Genomic DNA, 15,943 nt, shown 5'->3' with positions numbered 1-15,943 from the left:
TGGGCCTGAACATCTCGTCTTCCTGTGGTGTATGATTTATGCATTCAAGTCTGTCCCTGTAACCTGCTACAGCAATCCCTGGCGCTATCCAGAAAACCTGTTTCAGCTGTACCTGGCAATCCAGTAAATCTGCTGGCAGCAACCCCCAGTGCTTCCTGAAAACCTGTTACAGCCAAGCCTGGCAATCCAGTAAGCCTGCTAACAGCAACCTCTGGTGCATCCCGAAAACCTGCTACAGTAGTACCTGGCATCCAGACGTCCTGTTACAGAATACCTGGCCTGTGCTCTGCTGCTAGTCCTACTCCTGGTAGGTCCCAGGCACTCTGTAAACCTGCATCGTGTTACCCTGCCTTGCTTCCTGCTGTGGATCAACTCCTGCCCCTGTTACCTACCTATTCCCTCCCTGAAAGTAAAATTCCCAAACCTACCCATTCCTTCCTGAAACCTGTTATTTCCAATTATCCTGTCCAGCCAGCAAATTACCAAACCTACCCAATCCTTCTTGAAACCTGTTATTTCCAATTATCCTGTCCAGCCTGCACATGAGTTCTAGCCTTTGTCATAGTAATTCCAGATTACCCTGTTTAGCCCTCGTCTCAGCATTACCTGACTTCCCTTCAGCCATTGTCACATTCCAGTCCAGAGTCAAGTTCCAAGCTCATCAGTTCAGTCCACATTGCTCCAGTCCAGAGTCAAGTTCTTAGTTCATCAGTTCAATTCAACAAGTCTTCCTGCCGGTCCCAGTCCGGTCACTCCAGTTCCTGTCATTTATCAAAGGCAGTTTTCACTGCTACCCAAGTCTTGTAAATAGAGCTATTTACATTATCTGTGATTCCAGTCATGCCGGCCTCCATTGAAACCCGATCGCCACCTGAGACAGGTAACTCGCAGACACCAATCATGACACTCCCACTCCCGCCTCCAAGACTTTGCCCACACAGCTCCCCACCTCTGGAACTCTCTCCCACTCCCCATCACACTCTCCACCTCTCTACAATCCTTCAAATGGGCTCTCAAGACCCCAATACTTCATCAATGCTTTCCAGCTATCATTCTAACTTGCTACTACATGCTCCTTCCTCCCCTTGAGAATGTAAGCTCTTGTGAGCAGGGCCCTCTACCCTCTTGTGCTTCTCCTTACTTTATGTTCATCTACTTCTTACTCACCACTAGGTCACCAAACACTTGGTGCCTATGCTTTGTTGCTTATGTGGGTGTTAAGGCCACCTATGTATCAATGTATATTATCCATGTACTTGTCCTTTATTGTATTGTATTTTACTGTAAGTCACTTTTTGGTTATGTACCTTGTAAGGCACTGCGGAACACTTGTGGCGCCATATAAATAAACAATAATAATAATATTCTCCCTCTAATTCTCTCTGCTCATCCTCTGATTCTCTCTTCTACACCTCTGAATCTATCTGCTCCCCCTTTGAATCTGTGTGCTTCCCCTCTGATTCTCTCTGCCCCCTGTGATTACCTCTACTCTCTATCTGCTCTCCCCTCTTATTCTCTCTGCTCCCCTTCTGATTTTCACTGCTCATCCTCTGATTATATCTTCTACCACCTCTGAATCTGTCTGCTCCCCCTCTGATTCTCTCTGTTCCCCCCTCAGATAATCTCTGCTTCCCTTGACTCCCAATGTTCCCCCTTGTGATTCACCCTGATACCCCATGTTATTCTGTCTGCTCCCCTCTGAATTTGTCTCTCCCCCTCTGATTCCATTTGCTCTCCCCTCTGTTTCTCTCTGCTCCTCTTCAGATTCTCTCTGCTCCCCCCTCTGATTCTATCTGCTCACTCTCTGAATCTGTCTGCTTCCCTTGATTATCTCTGCTACCCCCCTCTGATTTTCTCTGCTCCCCTTGATTCTCTCTACTGCCCTCTTTGTTTCTCTTTGCTTCCCTGTCTGAATCTCTCATCTCCCCCCTCTGACTCTCTCTGCTCTCCCCTCTGACTCTCTCTGCTCTCCCCTCTGACTCTCTCTGCTCTCCCCTCTGACTCTCTCTGCTCTCCCCTCTGACTCTCTCTGCTCTCCCCTCTGACTCTCTCTGCTCTCCCCTCTGACTCTCTCTGCTCTCCCCTCTGACTCTCTCTGCTCTCCCCTCTGACTCTCTCTGCTCTCTCAGGAAGCCAACCATAGATCATATACCAGGGATGTGTGTGTATGTGTGTGTATACAGTATACACACACCTCCCTGGTAATTACAATGACTAGCATAGACCAGTGAGTGGTAATGAAGTTTTCTTCTCACAGAACATGTCACAGGATTATCAAGAACTCCAGAACTTTCATGGGGACACAACACGAGGCAGCGTTGCAGGATCCAATTGGTGGAAAAAACGAGGTGATAATAATATGGGAAGAAGATGGATCTCCGCTATAACGATGTATTTATTAGCAGTTCCTTATATAGCGCACACTTGTTACACAGCGCAGTAATGGGAGTGTTCCGCAGCCTTTCACATCAGTGACTGCCAAGTGGAGATTACAGCCCATGTTCCCTACCATGCATTGGGTAAAGGTCCTGACTCAGCAGCATATGCAAATACGTTCACAGATCTACCAACTGTTTGCACTGTGTGTGCACTGCAATCATGCTGCAATTACCAGAGGCAGCCAGGACAATACAGTAAGGCGGGTGGTATGAACTTGGGGGTGGAGTAGGGGACATGACTGTGTGATTATGGCCCCGCCCCTGTATGCAATGCAGATATTAATGGCAATGTGCAGCAGAGGGCGGGGCCACGATGACACGATTTAGTGCGAATGGCATATTTAGCTCCCCCCGGACAGCCCACTTGTATTGTCAGTCACTTTGCAATGAAATCCTTGTGGCAAGCAATAATAGCAATGAAACCTATCGCATGCACACGGCATCTCAGACGCATGCACAGATTACCGATAGTCACTCAGCTGCTTAACCATCAGCGTTGCGATGCATCCCACCAATGGAGCATGTGTACTGGTACTTGGTGATGCCGTATGCATGATCATTTAAGCAAAGGACAGTTCTTCCCACAAGAGCCATCCTTTGTGGTCTATGACTCGGGTGTCCCTCTGCAGATGCACAGATGTTGGCCAGCACACGCGTTAGTAGCGGGGGATCCTGGGATGGATCCTATTAGATCCCTCTTTGGGAAGTTTCGTGATAAGAAGCTCATTTTAGTCAGCGCCATCTGATGACATTGCCTATTGGATACAAGCTCCCGAAAGCTCCAGATCTTGGTGCATATAGAAAATATGATCAAACACCCAAAAACTGCATTTTCGGTGGTTTCACCCCATTTTTAGCTTTGATGCATTCCGCCCCCAGTGTGTAGATTTAGGAACAGAGGCCCTGATTCAGGGCCGGATGCTATGACAGATCGCTCGCTCTGAATCAGGGCTTTTTATATATTTTTTCAAGCCAGCCTCCTGGCCGCTCCCTAAGCTGTGGGTGACCACCCACAGCTTTAGTGAGCGGCCAGGTGATGGTCGCGATGGTCAAGACCATCGTGACCATTGGGCTTGTGACGAGACCCTTGCGCTAGGGTCTCGTTGCCACAAGCCCCATTGGACTTCCTGCTCTATTACAGCAGGAAGTCCACCTACTGACATCGCGATTGATGCCAGTAGGGCCGCCCATAAATGGCAGATGTTCCTGCAGGAATGCCTCTGTTTGCCCAGCCACCCCAACTTCCAAATGGGGTGAGCTGTCGATCAACATCGGCAGCCGCCCCTTTTGGATGCGAGTGCCGGAGCGAGTGCTTTATGCGCTTGCTCCGGGGCTCACGCGTGCGCACTGGGACATGATCGACCCACTCGCAAGCACTATGCGCTAGCGAGCGGGTCTGAATCAGGCCCAGAAGTCACAGTAAGTCAGCGCTAGCACCCATCTCCGATGGTTTGAGATACCCAGATGCCGCTCTGCGCTAATCTCATTCTGTGACATCACTCAGAGCGTCACACGTATCACAGATGAATGGAAAAGCTACGGCTGTTAGGGGACGGTGATGTGGAGTGTTTGATAGAAATGAAGCATGTCAGCTCTCTTTTGTAAGCGTGCCAAGGCCTGGGGTCTGCGTCTTCTGATGCAGATTTACTGGAGGGACAGCGAGATGGCATCTGCGCAGTATGGCATGGCACTTTCATCAATGGTGTCAGATAGTTGCTCCAGAATGTCACATCTGTAAAGACCACTCATGGCCGATAGAGCCACGGCAGCTGCTAAATTGCGCTGACAAGTGATGATAAATATCCTATCTATAATAATAAGCGAACATTTGATAAATAGGTCCCAGTCTGTTGTTGTGTCTGATAGGTCAGAGCTTAGACAGAGCTGTCAGGGTGACAGGACAGGGGGCAGCTGTATCCTATATACCTGGTGTGTGTCAGCGTAGTGATGTGGCCGCAGCGGGGTGTCCTGTATATAACATGCTGATGGCTGCGCATTTCTGTGGCTGTGCGCGGTGACTGAAGGCTTCCACCATAATATACACTGTACCCTATATAACCAGCAGTAACAGTATGCACTTATACACAGGTCACGCTCAGGAACACGCCTTATACATGTACATACTAGTACACGCACCTTCATCTTACATCTGTGATTGTGACAGGGAATCAGCTGAGGTTGGTAGCGAATATCCTCCATTACCATTCATTATTAGGTTATACTGGGCCCAGTATGTACAGTATGTGGGATGTGACTCTGTAATGGGACCTCTCATCCTGATACGGGACCCGAATCTCCTCGTGTGGTGGATGTGTAGATCTTAGTGTTACCGGTCCCCATAGCAACAACACTGGAGGCCTTGATTGAAATCCTAAGACTAGATTGTTAGCTCTGCAGGACAAAGTATCTGTGTCTGTGTAAATCAGAGTGTGATATAAACATAAGTTTTCTAACTTTTAAATAAGTTATTTTTTATTCACCAATATAACAGGTGAAAGCTGATTAGGCTGAGAATAGAATAGAGTCCTGGGTTTTTTGCTGATTGGCTGACTTGACAGCCTTGTTGCTAGGTAGATTAGCTTTGTTTTCTTGGTCATGTGGGTGGTTGTCTGACCAATGAGTGGATTGTGGGTGTGTTTAAAATGGATGTATAAAAGTGGTAGTGTTGCCTGTGTTTGGCCTCTTTTCATTTCTGGAGCCGATCCTCCATCCCAAAAACATTGCTGCTTTTTATTCCTTATTTAGGGATGGCGCAGCATTGACGGGAGAATGCTGCATCTCAGTGGCTTTATTGTGGCGCAAGAGAGCGTTCTGAGGGTGCTGGCCCTCGATGTATATGGCGAGTTTGTCCTTCTCTGTATGGGGGGACCTGGGCACTTTTTATGCAGAGGCATTTGGACTAGGCCCAGGAGGGGGGCAAGTCCTTTGCAACGTGAGTGTGTATTTAGGAGGGAGGCATTTCAGTCATCCCCCAAGTATGTCTCCATCTAGAAGGCTGGAACTGGGATTGCAGTGTCTCCTGGCCACCTCAGTTAGGTGAATTCATAAATAAAAGCTGTGACCTTTAGCCAAGCTGTGATTATGTCCATCTAGTTATTAGTTATGTTTGGTGTTAAGGTAAGTAAGGATGTTTTAAGGGGTTAATCAGCGATAAACCAATGGAGGTCTAAATATATTCCTGGAGTGGTTGATGAAATGTAGAACAATCAGTCCCATGAGTGACCGGCCCCAGGGACAGGACGGTGGCAGATCCTCTCATCCTTCTTTCTCTCTCTGTCTCTGCAGGTGCCATGATGAGCAGAGGGGTCTCACAGCCCTCCTATCTGACCTGCGCTCTGTACTCGCTCTGTGCCAGTCTCCTTGTCATCATCATCCTCATTGTGGCCTTGACAAGTGAGTGCGTCACACCCCCATGTTCATATTATAGTAAAACTTACAGAGAACACCTAATATAAGTATCCCCAGATGTACAATGGTGGCATCACAGCAGGTGTTTCTGTAGTAGGAGTGTCATATAGTGATGTCACTGGGGTCAGAGACACACAGGGAGCCAATTACACTCCCCACATTAACGCATGTGGCCAAAAAAGAGAGTGGCCTCATAGGGGAAAGCCTCTGCCCGCACTGCTGGCTCCTCAGAGGGTGACACCTGGTGTCGTACATACCTCCCTAGTGACATCACTGACACATTGTAACCTGCAGATATTTCTGAAATCTCCTCCGTTACAGGAATGATGAATGGGGCTAACAAGTAAATTATACAAAATGTGGTGCAAATTGTATTTTTCATCTGCTTGTGTATAAATGAAGTGATGATGAATAGACTATCACACACATGGAGAATAAATGTTGCTTTCCTTTCTACCATAGACAGTGCAGCAAACCGGACAGAGCTGAGCTTCAATTCCAGGCTGGATAATCTTAGTGTGATTCTAAACTCAATGGCGGAGCATCAGTCTCAGGATGGTGAGTGATTCCTCAGAGGGTGGTCTGGCCAGACGGGGTGCTTGTTATTCTAACCCTGTAACCAAATCCTGTCTACAGGTGCCGGCATGATGGATAAACTACAGGACATTGAGATAACAATTAAAAAAAAACTCTAAAGGTGAGAGATGGAGCTGGCAGTAATGTGTGTGACACTTATACATGGCTGGGGAGAGTGAGAGGTGAGAGATGGAGCTGGCAGTAATGTGTGTGACACTTATACATGGCTGGGGAGAGTGAGAGGTGAGAGATGGAGCTGGCAGTAATGTGTGTGACACTTATACATGGCTGGGGAGAGTGAGAGGTGAGAGATGGTGCTGGCAGTAATGTATGTGACACTTATACATGGCTGGGAAGAGTGAGAGGTGAGAGATGGAGCTGGCAGTAATGTGTGTGACACTTATACATGGCTGGGGAGAGTGAGAGGTGAGAGATGGAGCTGGCAGTAATGTTGGTGACACTTATACATGGCTGGGGAGAGTGAGAGGTTAGAGATGGTGTTGGCAGTAATGTGTGTGACACTTATACATGGCTGGGAAGAGTGAGGGGTGAGAGATGGTGCTGGCAGTAATGTGTGTGACACTTATACATGGCTGGGAAGAGTGAGAGGTGAGAGATGGAGCTGGCAGTAATGTGTGTGACACTTATACATGGTTGGGGAGAGTGAGAGGTTTGCGATGGAGCTGCCAGTAATGTGTGTGACACTTATACATGGCTGGGGAGAGTGAGAGGTGAGAGATGGAGCTGGCCGTAATGTGTGTGACACTTATACATGGCTGGGGAGAGTGAGAGGTGAGAGATGGAGCTGGCCGTAATGTGTGTGACACTTATACATGGCTGGGGAGAGTGAGAGGTGAGAGATGGAGCTGGCCGTAATGTGTGTGACACTTATACATGGCTGGGGAGAGTGAGAGGTGAGAGTTGGTGCTGGCAGTGGTGTGTGTGACACTTATACATGGTTGGGGAGAGTGAGGGGTAAGAGATGGTGCTGGCAGTAATGTGTGTGACAATTATACATGGCTGGGGAGAGTGAGAGGTGAGAGATGGTGTTGGCAGTAATGTGTGTGACACTTATACATGGCTGGGGAGAGTGAGAGGTGAGAGATGGTGCTGGCAGTAATGTGTGTGACACTTATACATAGCTGGGGAGAGTGAGAGGTGAGAGATGGAGCTGGCCGTAATGTGTGTGACACTTATACATGGCTGGGGAGAGTGAGAGGTGAGAGATGGAGCTGGCAGTAATGTGTGTGACACTTATACATGGCTGGGGAAAGTGAGAGCTGAGAGATGGTGCTGGCAGTAATGTGTTTGACACTTATACATGGTTGGGGAGAGTGAGAGGTGAGAGATGGAGCTGGCAGTAATGTGTGTGACACTTATACATGGCTGGGGAGAGTGAGAGGTGAGAGATGGAGCTGGCAGTAATGTGTGTGACACTTATACATGGCTGGGGAGAGTGAGAGGTTTGCGATGGAGCTGCCAGTAATGTGTGTGACACTTATACATGGCTGGGGAGAGTGAGAGGTGAGAGATGGAGCTGGCCATAATGTGTGTGACACTTATACATGGCTGGGGAGAGTGAGAGGTGAGAGATGGTGCTGGCAGTAATGTGTGTGACACTTATACATGGCTGGGGAGAGTGAGAGGTGAGAGATGGTGCTGGCAGTAATGTGTGTGACACTTATACATGGCTGGGGAGAGTGAGAGATGGAGCTGGCAGTAATGTGTGTGACACTTATACATGGCTGGGGAGAGTGAGAGGTGAGAGATGGATCTGGCAGTAATGTGTGTGACACTTATACATGGCTGGGGAGAGTGAGAGGTGAGAGATGGTGTTGGCAGTAATGTGTGTGACACTAATACATGGCTGGGGAGAGTGAGAGGTGAGAGATGGTGCTGGCAGTAATGTGTGTGACACTTATACATAGCTGGGGAGAGTGAGAGGTGAGAGATGGAGCTGGCCGTAATGTGTGTGACACTTATACATGGCTGGGGAGAGTGAGGGGTTAGAGGTGGTGCTGGCAGTAATGTGTGTGACACTTATACATGGTTGGGGAGAGTGAGAGGTGAGAGATGGAGCTGGCAGTAATGTGTGTGACACTTATACATGGCTGGGGAGAGTGAGAGGTGAGAGATGGAGCTGGCCGTAATGTGTGTGACACTTATACATGGCTGGGGAGAGGGAGAGGTGAGAGATGGTGCTGGCAGTAATGTGTGTGACACTTATACATGGCTGGGGAGAGGGAGAGGTGAGAGATGGTGCTGGCAGTAATGTGTGTGACACTTATACATGGCTGGGGAGAGTGAGGGGTGAGAGATGTTGCTGGCAGTAATGTGTGTGACACTTATACATGGCTGGGGAGAGGGAGAGGTGAGAGATGGAGCTGGTAGTAATGTGTGTGACATTAATACATGGCTGGGGAGAGTGAGGGGTAAGAGATGGTTCTGGCAGTAATGTGTGTGACACTTATACATGGCTGGGGAGAGTGAGAGGTGAGAGATGGAGCTGGCAGTAATGTGTGTGACACTTATACATGGCTGGGGAGAGGGAGAGGTGAGAGATGGAGCTGGTAGTAATGTGTGTGACATTAATACATGGCTGGGGAGAGTGAGAGGTGAGAGATGGTGCTGGCAGTAATGTGTGTGACAATTATACATGGCTGGGGAGAGTGAGAGGTGAGAGATGGTTCTGGCAGTAATGTGTGTGACACTTATACACGGCTGGGGAGAGTGAGAGGTGAGAGATGGTGTTGGCAGTAATGTGTGTGACACTTATACATAGCTGGGGAGAGTGAGAGGTGAGAGATGGAGCTGGCAGTAATGTGTGTGACACTTATACATGGTTGGGGAGAGTGAGGGGTTAGAGGTGGTGCTGGCAGTAATGTGTGTGACACTTATACATGGTTGGGGAGAGTGAGAGGTGAGAGATGGAGCTGGCAGTAATGTGTGTGACACTTATACATGGCTGGGGAGAGTGAGAGGTGAGAGATGGAGCTGGCCGTAATGTGTGTGACACTTATACATGGCTGGGGAGAGGGAGAGGTGAGAGATGGTGCTGGCCGTAATGTGTGTGATACTTATACATGGCTGGGGAGAGTGAGGGGTGAGAGATGGAGCTGGCAGTAATGTGTGTGACACTTATACATGGCTGGGGAGAGTGAGGGGTGAGAGATGGAGCTGGCAGTAATGTGTGTGACACTTATACATGGCTGGGGAGAGTGAGAGGTGAGAGATGGTGCTGGCAGTAATGTGTGTGACACTTATACATAGCTGGGGAGAGTGAGAGGTGAGAGATGGAGCTGGCCGTAATGTGTGTGACACTTATACATGGTTGGGGAGAGTGAGGGGTTAGAGGTGGTGCTGGCAGTAATGTGTGTGACACTTATACATGGTTGGGGAGAGTGAGAGGTGAGAGATGGAGCTGGCCGTAATGTGTGTGACACTTATACATGGCTGGGGAGAGTGAGGGGTGAGAGATGGTGCTGGCAGTAATGTGTGTGACACTTATACATGGCTGGGGAGAGTGAGGGGTGAGAGATGGAGCTGGCAGTAATGTGTGTAACACTTATACATGGCTGGGGAGAGTGAGAGATGGAGCTGGCAGTAATGTGTGTGACACTTATACATGGCTGGGGAGAGTGAGAGGTGAGAGATGGAGCTGGCAGTAATGTGTGTGACACTTATACACGGCTGGGGAGAGTGAGAGGTGAGAGATGGTGCTGGCAGTAATGTGTGTGACACTTATACATAGCTGGGGAGAGTGAGAGGTGAGAGATGGAGCTGGCCGTAATGTTTGTGACACTTATACATGGCTGGGGAGAGTGAGAGGTGAGAGATGGAGCTGGCAGTAATGTGTGTGACACTTATACATGGCTGGGGAGAGTGAGAGGTGAGAGATGGATCTGGCAGTAATGTGTGTGACACTTATACATGGTTGGGGAGAGTGAGAGGTGAGAGATGGAGCTCGCAGTAATGTGTGTGACACTTATACATGGCTGGGGAGAGGGAGAGGTGAGAGATGGAGCTGGCAGTAATGTGTGTGACATTAATACATGGCTGGGGAGAGTGAGAGGTGAGAGATGGAGCTGGCAGTCATGTGTGTGACATTAATACATGGCTGGGGAGAGTGAGAGGTGAGAGATGGAGATGGCAGTAATGTGTGTGACACTTATACATGGTTGGGGAGAGTGAGAGGTGAGAGATGGAGCTGGCAGTAATGTGTGTGACACTTATACATGGCTGGGGAGAGTGAGAGGTGAGAGATGGAGCTGGCAGTAATGTGTTTGACACTTATACATGGCTGGGGAGAGTGAGAGGTGAGAAATGGAGCTGGCAGTAATGTGTGTGACACTTATACATGGCTGGGGAGAGTGAGAGGTGAGAGATGGTGCTGGTAGTAATGTGTGTGACACTTACACATGGCTGGGGAGAGTGAGAGGTGAGAGATGGATCTGGCAGTAATGTGTGTGACACTTATACATGGCTGGGGAGAGTGAGAGGTGAGAGATGGAGCTGGCAGTAATGTGTGTGACACTTATACATGGCTGGGAAGAGTGAGAGGTGAGAGATGGTGCTGGCAGTAATGTGTGTGACACTTATACATGGTTGGGGAGAGTGAGAGGTGAGAGATGGAGCTGGCAGTAATGTGTGTGACACTTATACACGGCTGGGGAGAGTGAGAGGTGAGAGATGGTGCTGGCAGTAATGTGTGTGACACTTATACACGGCTGGGGAGAGTGAGAGGTGAGAGATGGTGCTGGCAGTAATGTGTGTGACACTTATACATGGCTGGGGAGAGTGAGAGGTGAGAGATGGAGCTGGCAGTAATGTGTGTGACACTTATACATGGCTGGGAAGAGTGAGAGGTGAGAGATGGTGCTGGCAGTAATGTGTGTGACACTTATACATGGTTGGGGAGAGTGAGAGGTGAGAGATGGAGCTGGCAGTAATGTGTGTGACACTTATACATGGTTGGGGAGAGTGAGAGGTGAGAGATGGAGCTGGCAGTAATGTGTGTGACACTTATACATGGTTGGGGAGAGTGAGAGGTGAGAGATGGAGCTGGCAGTAATGTGTGTGACACTTATACATGGTTGGGGAGAGTGAGAGGTGAGAGATGGAGCTGGCAGTAATGTGTGTGACACTTATACACGGCTGGGGAGAGTGAGAGGTGAGAGATGGTGCTGGCAGTAATGTGTGTGACACTTACACATGGCTGGGGAGAGTGAGAGGTGAGAGATGGAGCTGGCAGTAATGTGTGTGACACTTATACATGGTTGGGGAGAGTGAGAGGTGAGAGATGGAGCTGGCAGTAATGTGTGTGACACTTATACATGGTTGGGGAGAGTGAGAGGTGAGAGATGGAGCTGGCAGTAATGTGTGTGACACTTATACATGGCTGGGGAGAGTGAGAGATGGAGCTGGCAGTAATGTGTGTGACACTTATACATGGTTGGGGAGAGTGAGAGGTGAGAGATGGAGCTGGCAGTAATGTGTGTGACACTTATACATGGTTGGGGAGAGTGAGAGGTGAGAGATGGAGCTGGCAGTAATGTGTGTGACACTTATACACGGCTGGGGAGAGTGAGAGGTGAGAGATGGTGCTGGCAGTAATGTGTGTGACACTTACACATGGCTGGGGAGAGTGAGAGGTGAGAGATGGTGCTGGTAGTAATGTGTGTGACACTTATACATGGCTGGGGAGAGAGAGAGGTGAGAGATGGAGCTGGTAGTAATGTGTGTGACACTTATACATGGCTGGGGAGAGTGAGGGGTTTTAGATGGTGTTGGGTGTATGGTGAGTTACATATAACATCTTTGTATCCCATTTCCCAGATACCTCAGTGATGAACAAACTGACGGAGATCGATGAATCGGTGAAGAGGATTCTGTCTGATGAAGTCACAGGTTTGGAACACTAAATGGAGATGACAAAGTTTAGATTTCTGAGTGCATATGGCTCAGTGAAAGGTTTGCACACACGCACGCACACACGCACATAGTCATATATAGGTTGCCATTGATCAATTTATACTGTATTTAGGTCCCAATTCAGACCCTCTCGCTAGGCTGCGTTCGCACATAGCCTGATGATATTTGCTCTCTGTGCATGCGTACGATTACCCCTTGTGCATAGAAACCTCATTAGCTTGTGTGACAGGATGAGGCATTTGTGGGTGGTAACCGGGGTTGATTGATTGAAACGGGGAGTGAAGGTGTGAACGTAAGCGTGCCTGAGCGTAGTAACGCCATTTCAGAGGCATGCATAATTAAGACGCAGCATCATAGCAGTCGTCACTTGTCTGAATTACACACTGAGGCACTCACAGTGCTTGCGGTATGGTCAGGCACAAGTACTGTGTATGGGTACGATGGTACTCAGTGTCACCGATTGTTGTATACACTTCCTGGGGATGATGTGTATAAGTGGGCATCTTAAGACAGACTGGTGGGCATCTAAGTACATACAATGATCACATGCCAAGACATAGTGGGCGTGCTAATGCCTTTCCGTGCGATCGCGGGATTTGCATAATTTGGCTACGTGCGAACGCATCTAGCGAGTGGATCTGAATCTGGCCCTTAGTCTGTGTTATTGTGGAATCTCAGCTGAGGGAGGTCCCTGATAGGGAATGTAAATAATTCTCATAGCAGTTTGTTTTATTACTGTCCCTGAGCCCCTGAGATCTCCCGGCCTGAGAGTCTGGTGACCAGGACATGGGTAATATATGAGGTGCTATAGTGGGATGTAGTGATTGCTGCTTCCTATGGAGATTGGGTGTGAGATAGAGCTGTGCAGAGCAGAGTGTTATATACATGGGGCTGTGGGGGGCAACGTGTTATATACATGGGGCTGTGGGGGGCAGAGTGTTATATACATGGGGCTGTGGGGGGCAGAGTGTTATATACATGGGGCTGTGGGGGGCAACGTGTTATATACATGGGGCTGTGGAGGGAAGAGTGTTATATACATGGGGCTGTGGGGGGCAGAGTGTTATATACATGGGGCTGTGGGGGGCAGCATGCTATATACATGGGGCTGTGGGGGGCAACGTGCTATATACATGGGGCTGTGGGGGGCAGTGTGTTATATACATGGGGCTGTGGGGGGCAGAGTGTTATATACATGGGGCTGTGGGGGGCAGAGTGTTATATACATGGGGCTGTGGGGGGCAGAGTGTTATATACATGGGGCTGTGGAGGGAAGAGTGTTATATACATGGGGCTGTGGAGGGCAGAGTGTTATATACATGGGGCTGTGGAGGGCAGCGTGTTATATACATGGGGCTGTGAGGGGCAGCAAGCATGTTATATACATGGGGCTGTGGGGGGCAGCAAGCATGTTATATACATGGGGCTGTGGAGAGCAGCGTGTTATATACATGGGGCTGTGGGGGGGCAGCGTGTTATATACATGGGGCTGTGGGGGGGCAGCGTGTTCTATACATGGGGCGGTGGGGGGGCAGCGTGTTATATACATGGGGCGGTGGGGGGCAGCGTGTTATATACATGGGGCGGTGGGGGGCAGCGTGTTATATACATGGGGCGGTGGGGGGCAGCGTGTTATATACATGGGGCTGTGGGGGGCAGCGTGTTATATACATGGGGCTGTGAGTAACTGATATTCTCCATATCACAGGTGTATTGCAGAGCGATATACAGAGGATATTAAGTTCTATTGGAAGATTGAGAGAAGAGATCCGTAATGAGAATGGTGAGTAAATATTCTTCCATGCACCGGGGCACTTACCCACCAAGCCTATTTCCCAATACATGCTGCTCTATAAGTTACTAAACAGGTAAAATTTTGCTGGAAAGGTCTATTCTATCTATGGGAAACCAGCACCGCTAGGGGTATTATTCTGTCAGATTGGTATGATGAAATAAGGACATGTATGAACGATATAAAATGTATGTTCCCTTTGAAAAATATACGCAGGTCTGATAAGAGCATTTGAGGGTATTCTGATTCTGGGCATGTGCAGTTTGAGTTCATGAAACGTGACTCAGCCCAGTACTACAGTATCCATTACAAGTACTGGGAACTATGGTAATCATTGCTAATACTGGGGACTCTGGTAACCATTGCTAATACTGGGGACTGCAGTATCCATTGCTAATACTGGGGACTGTGGTATCCATTGCTAATACTGGGGACTGTGGTATCCATTGCTAATACTGGGGACTGTGGTATCCATTGCTAATACTGGGGACTGTGGTATCCATTGCTAATACTGGGGACTGTGGTATCCATTGCTAATACTGGGGACTGTGGTATCCATTGCTAATACTGGGGACTGTGGTATCCATTGCTAATACTGTGGATTGTGGTATCCATTGCTAATACTGGGGACTGTGGTATCCATTGCTAATACTGTGGATTGTGGTATCCATTGCTAATACTGGGACTATGGCAAATATTGGTACCTGGTAGGTATATGGTGTGCTAATACATGGTACTAGTTTCCATCACCAATATATTTTGCCAGGCCTGTGACAAATAGTGAGGACACTGAGGAAACAGACTTGAAGCTGGTATTGGGTGACTCACAGTCAGTTGGCTCCAGCATCCGTGTGGGTCAGTCCTCATCTGCTGCTCATCTTCATGCTGCCCTAAAAATGAGATACTGACAAACATCGCATCATAAGGTCACTAACAGTGCATCTCATTCACGGTATGCCATGAGTGGGGAAAGTTGAGCAACAGAGTGCAGTGTTAGTGCCAACCGCAACGTCTGTTAAACTGGGTGGCACAGCAGAAAGCCCAGTAAGCAATCTGGTCAGCAAGAACTGAGTGCATGATCGCAATGGAGGCAGAACTCATTCCCCCTAAATACAACTGATGGAAAGCGGTTCCATCCCTTTACAGCCCACTTTAACTCCCAATTGGAGTTACCGCAAGTGGTTAGGGACTACCCGAAAGTGAGGGCTACACTGAAAATGGTGGCCCTGAGTCTTGCAAGTACTGGGGACTATGGTATTTCTTAACACAGTGCCTCACAGCGCTCCTAGTAATGGCAGCCTAATATGCCTGAACACAACACAGTGCCTCACAGTGCTCCTAGTAATGGCAGCCTAATATGCCTGAACACAACACAGTTCCTCACAGTGCTCTTATGTAATTTTATTTTAAATAACACAGTGCACCCTTAACACAGCTCTCCTAGTGGTGTTTCTTAGTACCTGAAAGTGAAGTGACAATGCATCAAAGTGCTACAGCCCACAGCCCCACATCCTCTTCCTCTGATCTTCTGTGTGAAATGGTGCCCAAGGGAGGGACTTTTATATTCAATCTAAAAATAATTAAATCCAATGCCGGTAAGATGTTGTTTTGACTTATTTCAGGATCTTAAGTTGTCAGGAACCCTGAGGTGGAGCGCAATTAAACTCGTAATTCCTTTGTTCGGGTGTGTTGGTATTCTAGTAATCCAAAATCGTACATCTCTAGTCCTTACAGCCACAAAAGTTGGGACAATCCTAGTATGCCTTAAACTTAAAAGTGAAACCATAGTCACTGACAT

The 15,943-nt window shown here is 48.5% G+C and overlaps 1 protein-coding gene across 1 annotated transcript in view; it reads left to right on the top strand.

The window, feature by feature from the left end:
* LOC148515063 (asialoglycoprotein receptor 1-like) overlaps nt 1–15,943 on the top strand; it is a 40,706-nt gene continuing 24,763 nt past the window's right edge. The window contains exons 1-6 of the mRNA XM_088480538.1: nt 1–307; nt 2,258–2,348; nt 5,724–5,831; nt 6,309–6,404; nt 12,258–12,329; nt 14,062–14,136. Of these exons, the coding sequence (XP_088336664.1) occupies nt 2,261–2,348; nt 5,724–5,831; nt 6,309–6,404; nt 12,258–12,329; nt 14,062–14,136 (439 nt within the window). The 5' untranslated portion in view covers nt 1–307; nt 2,258–2,260. The remainder of the gene's footprint in view (nt 308–2,257; nt 2,349–5,723; nt 5,832–6,308; nt 6,405–12,257; nt 12,330–14,061; nt 14,137–15,943) is intronic.

This window comes from Taudactylus pleione, unplaced genomic scaffold (genome assembly GCF_031769625.1).
Source record: "Taudactylus pleione unplaced genomic scaffold, aTauple2 ptg000255l, whole genome shotgun sequence".
NCBI lineage: Eukaryota > Metazoa > Chordata > Amphibia > Anura > Myobatrachidae > Taudactylus > Taudactylus pleione.
The sequence above is the reverse complement of the archived record's forward strand: the minus strand, read 5'-3'. Positions and strand labels throughout refer to the sequence as shown.